Here is a 20,090-nt window from a genome sequence, read left to right on the forward strand (position 1 = left end):
GATAACGTCATGATCGAGAAAAGACTTTATTGAATGTATTATAATTTTTGGCGAGCATATTTTTCTGCAGATGATGGGGATAGATGACAGAAATGTGGTGCACGACAGATCGCGAGAATTTAGCGCGAAAACCCAAATGGCTAGCTCCTGCTCGAAAAAGTTCCACCTCTTGGGCAGATATCAAACACATACTATGGTGACACACAGGACTAATTACGCCTAATAATAGTCCTGGATAGCGCCATCGTAGCGAGGGTCGAGACATAATAAGCATATCAGCCTAAATATTCTCGAGTCCAAATTACGCTGTCAACATCTTGACACATAAGTGTATTGCAAACATTACAGGACACCCACGTTGGGAAAAGCCAGGCAAATGAGATGTTTCACTTTCATAGTTGTGAGCGGGGAGTCAAACGAGGTTGCTCTTGGGTCGGATACTTCAAAGAGAAATTATGAGGTATTCAGAAGGATTGCGATGAAAATTGGTGCTATTGAGCAAACTGTAGGCGTCTGATGTAACAATAAGTGAGAAGCACAAAAAGTTGGGAACCCCTTTGAGCGTGCGTGGCGTAGCGCTCCGCGGCGGCGATACCGATACCGCGGCGCTTCCAAAATTATCAGCAGTGATCAGCATTCCAACATTATCAGCAGTGTTGAAGCATGACTGTCCATGCGTGTGAAGCATCCCACTGTTGTCTGCTCTCACCTGCGCCGATTTTGAGACATCGCTAGTTGAGGATGTCTGCAGCGTATGATTGTGAGATCCTCGAGTGTGGACTGCGTGCACACGTCCGCCCGGCGACTGGCGGCCCGACAGCGGCGTGTGACGGCCGGCCCGCACCGCCGGCCGGCGGGCGGCTGGCGGCCCGACAGCGGCGTGTGACGGCCGGCCCGTACCGCCGCGGCTCCGACGCAGCCGCCGCCGGTCACCCTGAGTCGGAGGCGGCGGCAGAGCTCGGCGTGGGCGGAGGGCTGCAGCGCGGCGCCGACAGAGGCCGTGACTCACACTGGGCCTGTGCACGGCACGGTGCGGCAGGGCCACGGACTCGATTGGCGCTAATGCTTCTAGACTGGTCCCTGCTCTGTGACCCGCATACCGCAGTCAAATGAGCATGGCTGAGAAGACCAGAATAGGTGCTCTTTGTGGGACAGTATGGGCGCCATGTGACCAGCGTAGTCAGTGCGCCCCAAAGCCCAAATCATCATCATCGTGAGACAGTTGTCCGGTTGAATCTGCGCCCGTCCGCCGCCGACTGCGTTCGCGCCGCACCCGTCCTGCGTGTGGCCCGGCGTGATCGACCGGCTCGGAGTGCCGGCGACACACAGAGGACGCTGCTGGGACTGCGCAGCTGCCCTTGAGCTCGGACGAGATGCCCGAGGGCAGGGCTGTCGTCACAGGGGCGCCTGTTTGGCCGGGCTGTCGGCGCCGCGCGGCCTCCGACGGCGCAGCGCTCGCCGCTGCTGCGCCACTGGCTGATGACCGCGGCGGCTCGGCGGCCCCCTGTTGCGTCACTGTCGAGCCGCGGCTGCCGTCGAGTTGCGGCGCTCTCGCCACCGGTGGGGCCGAGCAGACGCCATCACGACAGCTGCTGTTTTGGTGGTGCCGCCGGCGGAGGCGTGGGCTGCGCCGGTCGCGAGTTTTTAAGTTATTGGACGTGGGCTGGCCTGTCGGTAGTCACTGTAGCTGTGCTGCCTTTGTTCCTATTACTACTGCTGGGGCACCATTGATCACATGGAGCGCTCCTTAGTGTGGACGCATTGCTCGCACTGCTCTGCTCCAATCACTGACCACGGACGTTTTTTTCGATCGGAGGTGACTGGTAAACATTGCTCTTTGCAGGCATCTCCAGAACGCAAGTGCCCTTGCCTTCTGTTCCGCCGCTGTTCGTTTAGAATCTCCATCGAAGCTATCATTGTTTCGGCATTCTGTTCCATCGGTACTCTTGGGGTCTGTCCACGTCAAAAGTCCTCTCTGGTTGGCCGCGATCTGTTGCACCGCCGCTGCGCCGGGGTCGCCCTCGACCGGAGATGGCCCTGGCTGGAGCCGCGTTCCGCTGTGGCGCTGCCCGCGGCGGCTGGTGCCGCTGGCTGGCGCCCGTGGTGCCGGCTGACCTCCGGGACCCCCCGGCCGGGGGCGGCCCCGTGCGCCGACGCCGCGCCGGTATGTGGCCGCTGCTGGCTCGGCGCCCGGCCCGGCCGCTCGCCGGAGCGTCGCTCACCGCCGCGCCGCCTCGCTCGCGCCGTTTTTGCGAGCCCGCCCTTGTGATGCTCGCGCCTGTGGCCGCGGCTCATTGTCGCCGATTGGCGAAGGCCGCGAGCTATGGGTCGTGATTGACGAAGGCCGCCAGCTGTGGGTCGTCATTGGCGAAGGTCGCCAGTTATGGATCGTGATTGGGCGTAGGCCGCGAGCTATGGGTCGTGATTGGCGAAGGCCGCCAGTTATGGGTCGTGATTGGCGAAGGCCGCCAGTTATGGGTCGTGATTGGCGAATGCCGCCAGTTATGGGTCGTGATTGACGAAGGCTGCCAGTTATGGGTCGTGATTTGAAGCAGAGCAGTGGTGTATTGCGGAACTTTTGTCCTCATGGGTGTTTGTTACCGAGTTTTATGATGTATTCTTTGTTGAGCGTCATGCACTCTGCAATAAACTGGCTATGTTGTTTTGACCTAGTTTACGAAGGTAATTGCTCGTGTGTGCTATCAGGATTGGAAATTGGGGTTACATTGCCTGGTAGAAGTATTTGTATCTCTTACCTGCCATTCCAATATGATAGCAACGCATAACTCATTTTCGTGCAGGCTCCAAAAATTGTTCGAAATACCGTGGTTCGTGTTACTCGCTTATAGTGATGCTATTGTGCGATGGTAACTTCTTCTACGAAAGGCGCATTCTTGTTGTCGCAACCGGACTAGGGTCTCAAAATATATTTGCCCTTAAATGAGGACCGCTGCGTTCACTGCAGCGCGGCCGAGGCAGGTTCGCAGAATGTGGGGCCGCCAGCCGGCGTGGGACAGAAATAGCGCCTGCGGCCGGGTTAGACGTTCAGGGTCACCCAAATCGCTGTTGAACGTATACAAACGCTGTGATCTGATAAACCGAAAAATGTCGGTGACGGATACCGTCGATGTGGCGCTTCTCGGCGCTCCTGTGGTTTTTGCTCACGTTTGCCTTCCAAACATCTCCTGCAAATGACCTCTTGGATGGCATGGCCCGGTGAGGCGGGCTGACGTGCGGTATCGGGATATTCGCGAGGACTGACCTCATCGGCCGGGAACGGGTGGAAATCGGATCCCAGCGCTGAGCGGGACCGGACCGACTATCGACTAAGCCAACCTCGCCCAACGAGGTGACGCGCGCGGCCGGCCGGAGCGCTGGGAGTTGGGACGGGACGGGTACTGGCGGCTGGCGGCCGCGCTGCCCAGGCCCTGAACGGTGTGGAAGCCTGAGCCGGGCACGGCTGGCCGGAGCGCTGGGAGTTGGGACGGGACGGGTGCTGGCGGCTGGCGGCCGCGCTGCCCAGGCCCTGAACGGTGTGGAAGCTCGAGCCGAGCGCGGTCAGTCGTCAGGCGGCCGCCAGCTTCGGACTGCTTGGCATCCGGGTGGTCTGGTATTCCCAGGGATTGAGCGCTGAAATCCGTCTGACGTTTCCAGAACACTTCCCCCATACAGGCATCAGAAGCATGTATAATTGGCAGCGACACCGTTTCTTTGAACAGCTCCTGCGTCTGAGGTACGGGCAGAAGGTTCAGTAGAATTTCCAGCGTTTGCGCGTGCTGTGCGTACTCAAAACTGCATGTGGCCTCCTGATTATGTAATGCCGACCACTTGCTGTCGCGAGTTCGTCTGACCGTGTTACGAGGTCGCTGACCTGATCCGCCTCCTGTCGTGCCTCTTATCCCACCTCCTGGCCCGCCTGCTGACCCGCTTTCCGTCACGCGTTCTGGCCCACGTCCTGACGTCTCCTGGCCCGTCCTGTCCCGTTTCCTGTCCCGCCTCCTGACCCGTCCTGGCCCGTTTCCTGACGCGACTCCTGACCCGTCTCCTGACGCGCCTCCTGACCCGTCTCCTGACCAGCCTCCTGACCCACAGTGAGCGGGGGCGTGCCTTCGCCGGGGCGCAAGACCATGAAGGACTACGAGCAGCAGCAAAAGAGCCTGGAGGAGGAGAACTTCCAGCTGAAGCTGCGAGTGTACATGCTGGAGGAGCGGCTGCAGGGCAAGCCGGCGCCCGAGAACGCCAACAACGTCATCGTGGAGCTCAAGGTCAGGCTCATTGCGAATTTGGACGGACCGCGCAGTGGCAAGCGGATGCCGTCGCCGTGGCGCTCCGTCCCGCAGTGTATAGCCCGGTGGTGGTAAATGGAGAGCGTGGCGCTCCGTCCCGCAATGTACGGCCCGGTGGTGGTAAGCGGAGAGCGTGGCGCTCCGTCCCGCAGTGTACGGCCCGGTGGTGGTAAGCGGAGAGCGTGGCGCTCCGTCCCGCAATGTACGGCCCGATGGTGCTAAGCGGAGAGCGTGGCGCTACGTCCCGCAATGTACGGCCCGATGGTGGTAAGCGGAGAGCGTGGCGTTCAGAGTGGTCTTTAGTAAGTGTGAACATTTGCCGTTGTTGCGCTACAGGCTGGTAAGACCAGCTCCACTCGCTGGTCTCATTATCCGCAGTTTGCTGTTTGGCTGACAAAATGGACGCAACGCCCTCGCGATAACAGACTGACGACTGGCTCCTGACAGTGTCGGTGTGGTGGGCCTGGTTCAGCCTGGGCTAGCTGGCATGTTTTGACTTGGATATATATAGACAGCTGGATCTGCGCTCACTCGGAGTTAAGTGCTTCCGTCCCGACTTTATGTTTTTCCTCCGTCGGGTGCCCTCCCATTGATTAATGGGTGGCCCGTGCACTCCGGCGAGGGGAGGGATCTGTCGCTCTACGCTTCTCAGACGTTGGCCCCTCGCATCCGAGACGACAGACCGTTTTGTCTCCTGTGCGGGATTGCGTCAGACAATCTGGCCGGCACAGACGGCCGAGCGACGGGACTGTGCAGGGACGGGACCAGCGAACCGACGTCAGCGCGATGGTCTGATGCAACCCGGAGGTGCTCCGCCGATCTATAACCGGCCGGGTCACGGCGCCCGCGACCTGGCGCTCCGCCCCAGCCCGGACGTGCCAAACGACGGAGAGGGACATAGGGAAAGGTAGCCGGCCGCCGCGGCGAGCGGTGTGTGCCCCAGCTGCCCGCCGCCGCGCGGTACACCGCCGGCCGAGCGGGAGAGGCACCCCTGACGCCCAGTCCTCGGCAGGTGGAACTGGCCACCCTGCGGGAGGAGCTGGGCCAGAAGAAGGACCTGCTGCGACGCGCCTCGGAGACGCTGGAGAACCTGGAGCAGCAGTACGGCGCCGAGGTGGAGCGCCAGCAGCAGGAGTTCGAGGCAGAGCGGCAGCAGCTGGAGGAGCGCGTCCGCGAGCTGCAGCAGGCGCTGGTCAGTGAGCGGCCGCCGGCCCCGACAACGGCGGCGGGTCAGCGCTCTGGCAGCCGCGTCATTCCCGCCGGACTGTCTCCTCCAACTGGCGATATGGACGACCAATGTATGCGTCTCATTTTTGCGTGTGACAAGCAATGAGCCCGGCCGCGGCCCCCGGGACGGCGCGGCAGGCCGCGCTCTGCAGCCGTCTCGGTGACGAGCGCGAGCGGTTGCCGTGGCGCCGCCGTCTGACCGCGTGCCGCTGCCGGCGCCGACAGGAGCTGGCCAGCCGGGAGCGGGCGGCGCTGGCCGAGCGGGCCGCCGACCAGCCCTACCTGAAGGCGTTCGAGCCGCTGGTGGTGGACCACGCCGCCTGCCGCTCGCAGGACGAGCTGGGCGCGCTCGAGGCCAGGATGGCTGAGCTGCAGCGGGCCCTCGGCGAGATGAAGGAGGTGGGTGGCGGCGGCCCAATGCAATATGGTCCAGCTGTCGCACCGGATCACGTGTGTACTGCTGGTTGGCTCTGGGGAGGAAGGAGGGGCAAGGACGCCACAACATTTTTCTCATGTGCATGCATATGTGACAACTTAGAGCTTTGAAAATACTTTGAAAGGTGAATGTAAAGTCACCAACATGTCATCATTGTGAAGACATTTCACCTCATTTTACACAACCATTCCCCGATAATTGAAAAATAGGCTTGTTGCACTGGAAGCTCATTGTTTTGAGTGGCGGGGGTGTGGTACGGACGTCTGTCGGCCGGTGCTCCGGCGCTGTTGTCCTGGACCGGCCGGCTGAACCAGCGCGCCGCCGGCAGACGGTGGAGGAGCGCGACAGCGAGGCGGCCCTGCTGCGCCGCCAGCTGGACGAGTCGCGCTCGGCCGCCGCCCGGCTCGTGCAGCGCGCCGAGCACGCCGAGAGCCAGCTGGCCGACGAGACGCAGCAGCTGGCCGACCGCAGCCGCGAGCTGCAGCAGCTGGCCGAGCAGCTGCAGCAGCGGCAGACCGAGCGCGACCAGCTGGCGACCGAGGCGGAGCAGCTGCGCCAGAAGCTGGCCCAGGTGAGCCGGTTACTAGGCTGGGCTGGGCCGGAGCGAAGGCAGCAACTCCAAATAGTAGCTCGTGTCTGCCAGTATGCCGTTGTTTATTGCCCTCTTCCCGTGCAAAACACCAGTTTTTAGAAGGCAGTTGCTAGGCTGTTATTGTACGTTTGTACGCTCAGAGGCCTTGGTCACGCTAGGTTTACTGCACCCGTGCCTTTGAGGTGGACTTGTGACTGGTTCTCTGTGTGGCTTCCTCTCTCCAGCGCTCGTTTTGTGCACTTTGTTCCTGCCGCTCACCAGCTGCTTGTGCTAGATCCACCTCCCACCCCTCCCCCTCATCCCCCCTGTCCCCTGGCGCCCGGCCACTCGCTGCTGCGAGTTCGCTTTGATGTTGCCGTGGTGAGGTAGTTGAGTTGCAATGCGGGTGCGTAGCCAGCTGCGTGGCTTTCTGTCGCCTTCTGAGTATGCGGATGCTAACCCTGTCATGTTCCACAGTGTCGGTCTGTTGTCGCACTCGTGTCACGCGGACCATCTCCTGTTTTTTGCATCCATTCGTGGTACCGTGCTGTATTAACATTGGGATTCTGGGATGATGACTAAGAGTGAGCAGCGCTGCTATGGACATGACGCAGTAGTAACGAGCAATTAATGTCTCCGGGATCTATTGTGGAAGCGTGAGGCGACATCCGAACGGGGCGTTCTCAGCGCTTATCCCAAAGTGGCCTCAACAAAGCCACTAGAGGACCATTTGCAATGTTGGCAACAATTAATGTCAGCTGGTGAAGTTTAACAGCGTTATGTTAACGGCATTTTGCCGCTCTGATAACGGCAGTGATCTGTGTGACCCTTGATCCTTGACTCGTCATCGCCGGGGAGCTACAGCGCTATTCTGTGACCTGTGACCCTCGTGCCCTTCTTCAGGAGAACGGACAGCCGCGGCTGGAGGAGCTGCAGCGCTCCTCTGTGACCTCTGACCCTCGTGCCTGTCCTCAAGAGGACGGTCAGCCGCGGCTGGAGGGGCTGCAGCCCTCCTCTGTGACCTCTGACCCTCGTGCCCGTCCTCAGGAGGACGGTCAGCCGCGGCTGGAGGAGCTGCAGCGCACCTGCGAGCAGCTGACGGCGGGCCGGGCGGCCGACGGCGCGCGGCTGGCGGAGATGGAGCTGGCAGTGGAGGCGGCCAAGGAGCGGCTCAAGGGTGAGACCACGCCAGGGGAGTCGGCCAGCATCCAGGCTGGGCGTGCCACGTGCGGTCAACCGGCAAACACGCTGGCGATGCGGGCGGAATGTGTGTAATGAATGATCATGGCAGTGGTGGCTCAACGCATTGTTCTAGTTTCACAGGAGCCAGCTGGCGGATGGATCCGCCAGATCCGGTTTTATTTTGCATGTATCATGGATTACGTCCAGTGGGATACTGATCGGAGGTGAGTTAGCTGAGCCTGCCCGGTCAATGTAGGACAATGTCGTCGCGCCAGTAGGACAATGTCGTCGCCTCTGCCAGCAATGAGTGACGCGCCTCATCCCTGGCAAGGCCGTGGCCGTCGACAAGGCCGCCCTGTCGGCCTTGCTGCAGACGGTGGCCGCCTCTGCCAGCGGCGAATGACGCGCCTCCTCCCCGACAGTGGCGGCCGCCAACGAGGCCACCCTGTCGGCCTCGCTGCAGACGGTCGGCGCGCAGCTGGTGGAGCGCAAGGCCGAGCTGGAGGCGGCCCGGCGCGGCCAGCGGCGCAGCGCCGAGCACATCCGCACGCTGATCGCCGAACAGCGCGACATGCAGCAGGTGGTGGCGCGCTGCTTCAGCGGCGCCGAGCCGTCGGCCGCCGGCGAGGTACGTCGCCACGACCGGCACGCCGCCTGCCGCAGGCCCGGCCCCAACGCCACACGCTGAGCGCGGCGGCCGCCGGTGCGCTGGGGCGTGGAGCTGGCAGGGGGCGGGGCACAGCGGTCGCGACCCGTTAGCGGCCGGCGAGGCTACTGTTGTCCGGCTGGAAGGAGAGCTTGCCGCGTGGTTTGGTTTGGTGCTTGGCGCTGCACGCTGAAGGGCTTCGTGAAGAGTGTTGGCTGAAGCGAACGGCTTTTGGTGCGTGCACGTTGGTTGCGCTTGGCTGGCTGCCAGAGTGTTGAGACGGAGACTGGTCCGTGGGCCTCGGACGCGCGATGTCAGCTATGAGAAGCTGTTGACGCCGACGGATGGTCCGGGTCTGGCGTGTCGGGGAGATAACGGAGGCCCCGTGCGCATGGCTCAGCAAACAAATCAGGAGGCTGCTCGCATCTTGTCCTATTGAGCACGACGTTGGCGATGTGGTTCTGTTCTGCACGAGCAAACATTTGCCCCGAGTAACATGCATGAGAGCTGTAATGTACCGATTCGTGGTCTCGTATGCATGCCGCTGTTCTGCTTTTGCTGTCGCGAAGACAATGCTTCCCGGTGCATGCTGTTTGTGACTGGCCGGAGCATACGCGCAGGCTGGCCGGGCACCGTCTCGCCTGGCCCCCAGCTGGCTTTGCCGCCGCGACGCCCCGTCCTCCGGTAAGTCTGTTCTGCGCGCCGAGCCTCGCCCCCCCCCCCCCCCATCCCGCCCGCTCACCGGTCCTTGTCCTCAGCCGCCGAGTCCGCCGGCGGGCGGCGCGCCGGCCTCGCCGCCGCCACCGGCCGGCCGCTCGGCGCTCTCCCCGCACGAGGTCCAGGTCTATCTGCTGCGCTCCGAGACGCAGCGCAAGGACAAGAAGATCCGCAGCATGGTGGCCGAGATGAAGGAGATGAACGACATGCTGATGAAGTACCGATGGGAAGTGAAGGAGGTGGCCGAGGAGGAGAACGAGGTAGCGCGGCTCGGCGGCGCCCCGCTCTCTCTCGCTCCTGCCCTCCTCTCGCGCCGATCCGTTTCCTTCCCCACATCCGCCCGCCCTGCGTGGCCTTCGTAGCTGCGCCTCGCTCCTCCGAAGCAAAAGAAACGCCGGTGCTTTCGTGAACGGTTTTGATCCCCGTGACTACGTCACCGCAGGCTGACATTCTGATGTGTGAAGCGCCTTACGAAGGTCCCCGTTGTGTGGCGGTGCCTCGCGTGCCAGCCCGGGCCGGCACTGACCGGTTGCCGCTGTGGGCCGACAGCGGCTGTGGACCGAGCTGGAGGAGAACAAGAAGCTGATCAAGGAGCTGCAGGATGAGAAGATGGAGCTGGTGCTGGAGAAGGAGCGACAGATTCAGGTGGGCGGCGACGGCGAGTGGGGTGCTGCGCACAGGTGAAGGGGCGGGAGTGAGGTGTCCCGGCTGGTCTGACCGGCGGCGGCGGCGAGGGGCGCTGAGGGGGCTCCCTGCCAGGGACGATGTGTGTCATCGGCCGCTGCCTGAGGCGCGCCTGTGTGGGTGTGGATTTTCAGTGGTGATGCCCTCCCTTGGTCCAGCTCCTGCAGCCAGCGGTCCCTGCAGCTCATCTGAACACCTCCGGCATGTACCCGTTGATACACATGGGCTGCAATCTCATGTCTGATACCTGACCATCGGTCGTTTATGACCCCGTGTGTCCCCGTTCAGCAGTTCGCATGTGTGCGAGGCCCAGCGGTCCCTCGTGCACTTCCCCACTGGCTCCTGACCAGCCGACAGGCCGGTCAGCCGCTCCGGCCGGCGCCGTGTCTGACCTTGCCGTGACCGCCCGCAGCGGCTGCTGACGCAGCTGAAGGAGCGGGAGCCGGCGGCCGGCGCCGGCGCCGCCCTCCAGCTGCAGCTGGAGCAGCGCGACTCTCACCTGGCCGCCAGCGGGCTGGAGCTGCGCCAGGCGCGCGAGCAGCTGGCGCGCGTCGGCGCCGAGGCGGAGCGCGCCGCCGCCGCCCAGCAGGAGGCACAGGCTGAGGTGCGCCCGTCGCCTTGCCGCGGTGACCGCTCGCGTCCGGTGAACGCGCTCCAAGCTTGGGCTCAGGGCGTCTTGTTGCCACGTGATGGCCCATACACTCACGCAGCGTCGCATTCTGTCAGGTTTGATGTAGGCTACCGTCAGTCGCTGCCACTAGAATACTGATACTTGGCCTATGCCTGGTGGGTGCGTGGATGACGGTTTATTTCATGCGATTGGATACCGTCCTGTTTGTCCTCGTCGGGCCATTTGCCACTGCCTTTGTCTGACGTCCTTCTCCTCCCTCAGGTGCAGTCGTTGCGCTCTCAGCTGGCGCACGCCACGCTGCTGGTCGGCGACCGTGACTCGGAGATCGGTCGGCTGCGCGAGCGGCTGCTGCAGCAACGCCGCCTGCTGGACGAGCCGCTGCCTGCGCAGCAGCTGCGCCAGCGACTGAGCCATGAGCTGGGCGAGCTGTGCGCAGAGTTAGCGGCGCCGCGGCGGTCTGGTTCGCTCGAAGCGGCCGAACTTGGCGGCGCCGGTGAGATGGCCGCCGATAGCTCCGAGTCGGCGGCGCGCTCCGAGACCAGCGAGCTGGGTCCCGAGAAGGCGCAGCTACTGCGCGCCCAGCTGGCCGACCTGCGCGACCAGCTGCTCGCGCGCGACCGGCTGCTGGCCGAGCAGGAGGCACGCGGCGAGGAGGTGGAGGAGCTGCGCCAGACACTGGCCGAGCGAGATCGCGAGCTAGCCGCTGCCGGCCTGCAGCTGGCTGAGTTCTCGGAGCTGCCGCAGCGGCTGCACGCCGCTGAGCAGCGGCTGGACGAGGTGACCGGACAGCTGACCGAACTGGACGAGCTCCGGCAGACGCTGGCGGCGCGTGAGCGCGAGCTGACGCTGGCCGAGGGACAGCTGAACGAGATCGCCGAGCTGCGCGACCAGCTGGAGGGGCGTGACCGACAGCTGGTGGCGGCCGCCGGGCAGCAGCAGGAGCTGCGGCAGGCGCGCTGCCTGCTGGCCGAACGCGACGACGAGAAGGCCGCCCTGCTGCGCCACATGGACGAGCAGCGGCGCGAGCATGAGCGTGAGGCGCGCGCACTGCGCGACAAATTCGACCTGACCATCACGGCGCCCACGTGGGAGCAGTACAAGGAGGCGCTGCAACGGCACGAGCGCGAGCAGCGGCGGCTGCGGCGCCGGCTGGCTGACTCGCACGGCGCCTGCGAGCTGCTGCAGCGCCGGCTCGAGGAGCTGGCTGACTTCATGGAGATGCTGCTCAATCTGGAGGAGCGCGGCCTGCTGGACCTCAGCTGTCTCACGGCTCAGCACATGGCGGACCTGCAACGGTCGCTGCTGCAGAGCCGCGAGCTGTCGCAGTCGCTGACGCAGTCGCTGCTGCTGGGCGCGGACGCGGCGCTCGACGCCTCCGCCACGTCGCTGGACGCGCCGCCGCCGGCCGCCGACCAGTCGTCGCTGCACGTCCCGGCGCTGGCTGAGGCGAAGGCGCAGGCGACGGCGGCTGTGGTGGTCCAGAAGCCGAACTCGTCGCGTGCTGCGGCTGAGCCCGAAGACGGCGCGCAGTCGGCGCCGTCTGACGTGCCCGCGTCGGACTTGGCGGCGACTGCCGTACCCGACACCGCTGTGGTGGAGCCACCTGCCGAGGCGCCGCCCGCACAGCCAGCGCCGTCGCCGCCGACGTCCGAGGCGGCGGCACAGACGGCCCCGGCGCCGAACACGTCCGAGGCGGCGGCGCAGGCAGGAGAGCCGGACCCGGCGCCGATCGAGCAGACGGTGCTCGAGCTGCGCGAGCGGCTGGATGCCCGCTGCGCCCGGCTGGAGGCGCTCACTGCTCAGCTGGAGAGCCGCGACGAACAGCTGCGGCGGCAGGCGCAGCTGGTCGTCGAGCTGCGCGACGAGCTGGGCCGCGCGCAGGGCCGACAGGTGGCGAGCCCCGAGGGGGAAGTCGCCAGCGCCGAGGAAGCCGAGCAGGCCGACGACGCGCCGCTGCCGGCCGCGCTCTGCGACGCGCTGCCCGGCGACGTGCGCGACCGGATCCGCTCGTTGGTCCTGCGCCAGCGCACCACGGAGCTGGCCAGCGGCGCCGAGACTGCGCCCGCCGGGCGCACCGTGGAGCGGGCGCTCAGCCCGATCCTGGGCCTGGCGCGCGCCCAGTCGGCGGAGCTGCTGGAGCTGCGCTCGGCCGGCCGGCCGCCCAAGCCGAGCCGCTCGTCCGGCGAGCTTCGGGTCCGATCCGGCCCGGCCGCCGCCGCCGCCGAGTCGGACGACTCAGAGACGGCCCGCGAGGTGCACCGCAGTCCGCGCGCCGGCCGCAGGCCGGCCGCGCTCCCAGGGTGAGTTACGGCGACGGAGACCCGCCGCTGCCGGCCGTGGGGTCTCGGCGGCTGGTATGCAGGGTCCAGTGGGTAGAGTGGTGGGCGTGCTTCTGGATTCAGTGAGCGGTTCGTACGCTGCACTGCAACAGATCTACACCGCCGTGTGGCAGCCGTGTAGCGGTGCTGCTTGACGTACCCTCGGCCATTTTGCTGACGCAACCTCAGTGTCTTATAGCCCTTGCCAAGTGTAGCTGCCAGCGACGCTTCCGCCGTTCCGTCTCCGTGTCGTGCCGCGTCGCCGTGTTTTGGCCGCGCAGGCCCGCGCTACTGAGGCCGTACTGCTGACCGCCGCGCCCGGCGCCGCCAGACGCGGCACTCGACCCGCCGCTGTTGCTGCCGCCGGCGCCGGCGCCAGGCGACTTCAGCGAGTCGGAGGCGTGGTCAGAGCCGGACCGCGACATCAGCCTGGCGCGCATCGGGCTCGACCAGAGCTCGCTCGGCACGCGCACAGAGTCCTGGCTGGGCGTGCCCTCCGAGACGGACGCCCGCCGCTGTGAGTGGACCTCGCGCCGTCCGGCCTGGCCGCGCGGCACGGCACAGCTCGGCTGCCGCTCGGGCCGCTTAGGCTGATCTTCGTGAACAGCATTCTGTGAAGCTGTAATGCCTGCCGATTTTCATTTAAGCAGTGTCCAGTTACTCCGTAGATCTTCCAAAGCGTACGATGCGGAGGCTATGGAATTATCCAGGTGACGTAACTCCTAATGCTTCAGTTAACTTAACCAACATGCAAGATATCGGAAAGCCTACCGCGTTGCTGCCTCACTGACCTGCACCAGACTTGGGGCGTTGGCCGCTATCTCTCTGATCCGTCCCGATCCGTTCTAACCGCCCAGATAACGGCAACTATGACCTATCCCACATAGGTTAAAGTCCGTCCTCCGCTAACCGTACTGCGCCCCTGTTAAGCCCCCCCCCCCCCCTCCCCACAGCGCGCCGCCGCCAGAAGACGGGCTCGCAGGAGGCCCAGGAGCTCGAGGCGCAGATTGAGAGCCTACAGCAGGTCAAGAGCGCCTTGCGAGCTGAGGTCGACATCTACCAGAAGATGCTGCCCGCCGGCGGACACAAGGCCAAGCAGCCCGACAGCCAACCGAACCAGGCAGGCGCTCAGACCATTTCTGTATCGTTCACTGGGTTGTGTTCGATGCCTCTAACTCGCTGGCTTGGATATATTGCAGTACAATGCCTCATGGTTCATGGTTGATGCGGTAAATTTACTAGGCCTACATGGCTCGATATTTGGTTGTTACCCTGCACGCTTCGTTCCATACCCTCCTGTCACCTGACGGCAACCTTTTGGCGAGACGCGACATAAAGTTCAGCTGACGCCACGTCGGACCACTGTATTCTCACACCAGCTGTGAACGGAGGGGCGGGCTCGGCGCCCGCCGTCCGTGTGCTGACGCCGCCGCGGTCCTCAGACGGGCGTCATGGTGCCGCTGGAGGTGCTGACGGAGATCCACAGCCTGCAGCAGCAGCTGGAGCGCGCCATCGCCGCCAACGAGCGCATCCGCCGCCAGATGGAGCTCTCGCCGCGGCGCGCCCAGCAGGCGCCGCACGGCGAGCTGGCGCTGGCGCTCAAGGTGAGCAGGCTGGCGCCGAAGGGGCGCTCTGGGCGGGCGTGCCGGTGCCCCACAGCCATTTGGCCCTGACGCAGGGGAGCCCTTATGGCGCCAACTCTTCACTGTGCTGTGCCTCACGCTGGTGCTGTGGTGCGCTGCCGAGTAATGCGTAGGCTGGATGTGCTGAACTTTTTGTTAGAACTGAACCATATTTCAAATACTTTGGCGTCGGCGAACCGCTGTTTCGTGTCGTGGCCGCGTTGTGTTCTGTCCTGGAGAGAAATGGTGAGGCGCAGCTGGTTCAACTAGATTGACCCAGGCCTACCGTGCCTACATTACCATGGCTTCACCATCGGCTGGCGCAAGGTGCTGTTGCGTGCCAGCCGTGGGCTCGCGGACTGTGTCTCTGACCCGCCCCTGCCGTCCGCCGGCAGATCACGCAGGAGGAGCTGACCGAGTCGAACCAGAAGCTGGCGGCCACGCAGCAGCGCTGTGACGAGCTGCGCTCCAAGCTGACGCGCGCCAAGGAGAACCTGCGACTGGCGCAGCTCAACGCCGAGGAGTTCAAGGACAAGTTCGTGCGCGTCTCTGACGATATGGTCAGCCTCCGCGAGCGCTTCAGCCAGGTGAGCGGTCGCCGCTAACGTGACGACCTCGAGCAGGTGGGGTCAGGTCAGGTGCAGCTCTGTTCTCTGCCCATTTGCGGCTGGCTGCTTCCGCCGTCGGCGCGAGAAGGAGACATGATGTCATCGGCATTATTTTCCTGTCGCGAGAGGCCGCCCTGAGTCGGCCAGCGGCTGACGCCTGTCCTCGCCCTCCCAGATGCAGGCGGACAGGGAGCGGACGTCGGAAGACTCGTGGCGCCGGCGCCAGGAGCGGGAGAGCGCCACCGTGCGCCGCCTGGAGCGCCAGCTGGAGCAGGCTTCCGGCGCGCTGCAGGAGCAGGAGCAGCTGGTGCAGCAGCTGCGCGAGGAGCTGCTGCAGCGGCCGCAGACGCCGACCGAGCCGGAGCGCGAGCCGGCGGCCGACTGGCGCGCCAGCTGCAGCGAGACGCAGCTGCTGGAGCTCAACCGCGAGAAGCTGCGGCTGCTGAGCGAACGCAAGCAGCTGGCGAGCCGGGGCCGGCTGCTGCGCAGCGAGAGCTGCCTGCTGGACGGCGAGACGCGGCGCACGGCGGCCGAGGGCCGTCGCATGGAAGCGCAGCGCCGGCTGGAGGCGGCCAAGTGGGCCGGCTGGGAGACGGAGCGCGAGCGGCTGCAGCAGGAGATCGTCCGGCTGCGCGAAGAGCGCGGCCGGCTGCGCCGCGAGCTGGTGACGTCGGGCGCCGAGGCGGGCCGCGCGGCGCGCGCCCGTCTGCAGGCCGAGGCCGAGGCGGCGCGCGCCGCCGAGGCCCGGCTGGCCGAGGAGCACCGCCACTGCGAGCGCCGAGTGGCCGAGCTGGGCCGCCTCATGCAGGCCGACAAGCAACGGCTGACCGAGGTCAGCGCCCAGCTGGAGGAGGTCAACGCCGAGATGGAGGCCATGCGCCTCAAGCTCAACGAGCTGGACGGTAGGTGGCGCCGGCGTCGCTGCCGGCGGATAGGAACCGCACGCGCAAGGACTCTAGGCTGAGCGGGATAAGCTGTGGTGGGCTGACTGGGGCTGGGGTCTGCCACTCGTGGGGATTCATGCAAATAATCTAGCATCGCAAAAGTCTGTGCCATGCCGCGATAAACATCGAACTACGACAGACCGCGGCTGCCAACGGCCGCTCTCAGTGTAAAATACCGACTCATGCTGCTACTGCACACCGCGCCGCGACGCCGCGTTCGCCTGTCGTCCGGCTGCTGGGGCGGTCGCGCGCCAGGGTGCCGCTCCGGTCGTGGTCGTCAGCTTACCGCCGCCTGCGCGCTGGTCAGCTAACCGGTCCGCGTGCGGGCAGACGCGGCCCAGTCCTGCCCCGAGTCGACCCGCAGCTGCGACCTGCCGGCGGCGCCCGTCACGCCCGCCGACCCGGCCGGGAGGCGAGGCTCAGAGTCGGACGGTCACGACGCGCACCACGAGAGGTAACACGGCTGGGGACCGGCCGGCGGCCGGACCTCCGGGCCGGGCGGGCCGGCGTTGTGACGGTGTGTGGTGTCGCTGTTTTTGTTCGGTTCGAATATTGCAAGATGTTTCAGTTACAGTTACACCACTACGTATCGGGACATTTGTACGCGATGAAAACCGGCATTGCTCGGCCAGGTGCAGAGTTGTCCATTACTTCTACCTGCTTGGCGCTGTGTAGCGATGTGGCCCCAACAACGGGAGGACACAAAGTCATCAGTCATGCCGCGCGCCCCTCGGGACCGCGGCGCGCCGCCGGAGCGTGCCAGCTGACGACGACGGCCCGCTCCACAGCGACCGCACGTCGACCTACTCGTCCCCTGACCTGGGCATCGAGTCCGACTGCAACCAGCGCTCGCCGCGCTCGTCACGCATCGCACGGCGCAACGACGAAGGTGTGTCTCACCAGAATGCCCAGGGGTCGCGCACCGGTAACACGTGCGTGAGCTGTGACAGGGGAGAACTTGCAGTCATTGATGTCGAGAGCTCTCTATGTTCTTTTTTCGGCGTGCGCCTTTACCCATGACAGTGATCAGCGGGGTCGATGTGCGTGTCTTGCACTCTGTACGTGTCTGTGATGACTGACATCGCCGCGCACGGAGGCCGCGTGTTGGCGCATCCCTGTCTCGTGTGGGTCCGTCGGTGACGGGGCGGTGGCGCCGCCGCTCTGACTGACACCTGGCCGGACCCGTGCAGGCGTCAGCATGCTCCCGCCGACGGCCGCCGTCTCCGAGCTGCAGCCGGCCACGTCGGAGACGGAGCTGCTGCGACAGGAGCGCGACCAGATGCATTCCAAGCTGGCCACCACGCGCGCCGCCCTGCAGGAGGCGCTCGACAAGCTGAGCCGCGCCGACCAGCGCAAGGCGCGCGTCGAGCGCGCCATCTACCGCCAGCTCAGCAAGACCCACGACATCCTGCGGCGCGCCAAGAACAACCTGGCGCCGCCGCCGGCGGTGGCGGCGGCGGCCGAGCAGTGAGACGGCCGCCGCCGGACCCGGGCAGGGTCCGGACCGCAGCCACCGCCGCCGGCGAGGCGAGACGAGAGAGAGAGCGAACTCGACCCCGGGCGGGCGCGGCGCTCAGACGCCGTCGCCGTCGCAGGCCGGCCGCCCAGCGAGCCGATGGCATTTACGCGCTCACAGTGTGACCCGAGTGCCAAATGGAGGGAGGGCGTCCAGGGAGCAACGTGTAGACTAGGTGCGGACTAACACGCCTGTTAAATTGTAGTCTTTCCACCAGGCACTGGTGCTGGTGATCTCGGCGGTGAGGTGAGATGTGGTGTTCGCTCATTGCTTTCGTTCATCAAATTAGCCAGGTGAAGAATGAGATTATTTTAATATACGTGCCGCACCGGCCAGAGCCCGCGCGGCGATGCGGGGCAGAGCTGCGTGGTGTGTTCGCCTGTATTGGGCCACGTCACGGGACTGGCTAGTGATTGGTCCCACCTCCGCACACAACAGGCAACATGCACTACTGCATACGGAACCGACCGGTCACTCCAACGGTGCCACGGTGCGGCGGCCCAAGCTGTACATACACAATAACTCGTACACCAGATATGGCGGGGTAGACACATGGCGGGCCGCGACGACCCTCGGTACCACACGCGCCCCCAGCCGCTGAAAGACACTCGCGACACATATACCGGCGTCCGGCGAGCGGGACAGCCGTCTACAGATTCAGAACGGAGCCGGCTCCCGGGCGGCGACGCACGCCGTTCGCCGCCTGTTGTGACACGCTCCAGCTCATTCAGCGCCGCTGGACGACCCGGCAGCGTGGCAGACGTACCACAACACGCTACACGAGCGCCGCATCCGTCCAATGAGGTCCCAGCGCGTGCTGACTCGCTCCCTGACGATCGCAGCGACCGGCCGGCGGCGCGTGACGCCAGTCCGGCCCTCCCCACCGGGCAGGTGCCGGAGGCGGCGGCTCCCCAGCCTCGCCAGCTACCCACGCGACGCCGTCGGCGCTGCGCAGCTCGGTCGCTTGGGGAGGCGAGGCTGCACAGGTCGGGGCCGGTCGTGACGCGTCACCGGACCGCCGCTGGTGACGGCCTTCCGTGACGTCAGCGGCGGCACCCGTGACGTCGGTGACAGCACCTCATGACGTCAGCGACGACGCATCGTGACGTCAGCGACTACACCTCGTGACGTCGGCGACAGCGCCCCGTGACGTCAGTGACAATGTTCTGTGACGTCGACCACGACAAACTTCTTGGAGCCGAAGATGAAGTAGCCGGCGGCGGCACCCAGCACGATGGCTATGCCCAGCCACACGTTGTACGTCATGAAGGCCAGCATCAGGAAGTAGCCGACCACCACCTGGCGAGGGCAGAGGGCCGGTCACGGGACGCTCAGGCGGCAGCGGCGCGATACTGCGGGTCCTGGCGCACCTCCGCAGGCCCCAGCAGGACTAAAAAACCGCTCGGGCCCTATCCACAATCCTCCAGTGATTGCGCTCTTCAGCATGCGCTGTATAAGAACGCAGGCATTCGGAAGCGACCCCTGAGGCGGACGTTCGAATCCACGCATCGCGGGTGCCGTCAAAGCGCCAATGCGCTGATCCAGTCCAGACCCGACACACGCGTACGGCCGCCTCGTCGCACCGGTGACGGAACAGCGAGACTTCTGTCCACGGGACATACCTGGACGGCGTGCAGGAATGTCTGGAGAAAGTGGTGCTTACTCAGCATACGCTGTCTGAAACAGATGGCAGGCCGTAAGCCCGGGCCGATTGGTCACAGACCGGCGCACCGGCCCCCATGGTTAGCACAGCCGGGGCCGGCCGCCAGTTGGTGGCTGGGGACCGCAGTCGCCACGCACCGGCCGACCGCAGTCACACACCGTAGCCGGCAGTCAGTCTCCTGTGAACACAGCGGCGGTCCGGCGGCAGCGGAGCCCGCCTGAGCCGCCGGCGGAGGCAGGGTAGGCAAGGGTGCCCTGAGCCGTGCCGCGGTCCGCAGGCAGGCTCTGGTCGGCGGGCGGCGGCCCTCGGGTGGACCCGGAGACGCGCCCCCAGCGCGGCTGCCCGCAGCTCTGGTCGAGGCTTCAGCGCGGTCGCTCTAGTCGGCATCGCGCACGGACGCTAACCAGGGGAACATGCTAATTTACAGATGGACCCCGCAAACTCTTGCTCCGTGGTAAAGGACGAAAATCAAGCCGCTTACAGGTTATCCGGTTAGAGAAACCACAAATTGTAACGCTAGCGTGTGTTTGATGTCTACTGTTTTAATGGTTATTTTAATGCAGCGACCCATGTGTTTTAAAGGTCGAAAATAAATGGCTCCACGCAATGCCAATACGGGTCCGCCGTCAGCGCGCCTGTGAGTGTGAGCAGAAGCGGCGCGCACGGGGCGCGAGCCCGGGTGAACACACGGGTCGGTCGGCCCGTGCGGCTTACCGAAGCGGCAGGAACATGTAAGGCCTGTCAAACAAGGCGACCGGTCAGTGTGACGCACAGTCCTGTGCCGGAGCCGGGGGTCCCGAATCCGCACAGTCCAGGGGCGGCCGGAGCCGGGGTACCGACACCGCACAGTCCAGGGGCGGCCGAAGCAGGTGGCTCGACCTCACACAGTCCCGGGGCGGCCGAAGCAGGTGGCTCGACCTCACACAGTCCCGGGGCGGCCGGAGCCGGGTCTCGACCCTGCAGAGGTCGGACTGGCCACCCTGGCCATGTCGGCACGGAAGCGGTACGGTATATGTACAACCTCCCCTTCCCCCCCCCC

General features: G+C 65.0%; 2 protein-coding genes across 9 annotated transcripts in view; one reads left to right on the plus strand and one right to left on the minus strand.

Moving 5' to 3' along the window:
- Positions 1-10,288: 10,288 nt before the first annotated feature.
- On the plus strand, positions 10,289-18,251 carry LOC119099806 (trichohyalin). The gene is made up of 14 exons (XM_037222885.1): positions 10,289-10,353; positions 10,642-12,643; positions 13,030-13,215; positions 13,652-13,818; positions 14,141-14,253; positions 14,560-14,566; positions 14,716-14,907; positions 15,104-15,126; positions 15,328-15,496; positions 15,671-15,830; positions 16,203-16,326; positions 16,661-16,808; positions 17,140-17,319; positions 18,231-18,251. Exons 2-14 carry the CDS (start codon positions 10,879-10,881, stop codon positions 18,249-18,251), a joined length of 3,255 nt encoding a protein of 1,084 aa, XP_037078780.1. The 5' UTR covers positions 10,289-10,353; positions 10,642-10,878.
- Ctr1A (Copper transporter 1A) overlaps positions 17,683-20,090 on the minus strand; it is a 29,128-nt gene continuing 26,720 nt past the window's right edge. For 6 of the 8 annotated variants that reach the window (XM_037222912.1, XM_037222910.1, XM_037222917.1 and 3 more), the window contains 3 exons: positions 19,766-19,789; positions 19,011-19,065; positions 17,683-18,687 (listed from right to left, as the gene is read on the minus strand). In XM_037222912.1, coding sequence (XP_037078807.1) covers positions 18,541-18,687; positions 19,011-19,065; positions 19,766-19,789 — 226 coding nt within the window. In that variant the 3' untranslated portion in view covers positions 17,683-18,540. The remainder of the gene's footprint in view (positions 18,688-19,010; positions 19,066-19,765; positions 19,790-20,090) is intronic. The other 2 variants (XM_037222913.1, XM_037222911.1) reach the window with 1 other exon arrangement.

The sequence above is a fragment of the Pollicipes pollicipes genome, unplaced genomic scaffold (assembly GCF_011947565.3).
Source record: "Pollicipes pollicipes isolate AB1234 unplaced genomic scaffold, Ppol_2.1 Scaffold_4881;HRSCAF=5763_pilon_pilon_pilon, whole genome shotgun sequence".
NCBI classification, from domain to species: Eukaryota; Metazoa; Arthropoda; class Thecostraca; order Pollicipedomorpha; family Pollicipedidae; genus Pollicipes; species Pollicipes pollicipes.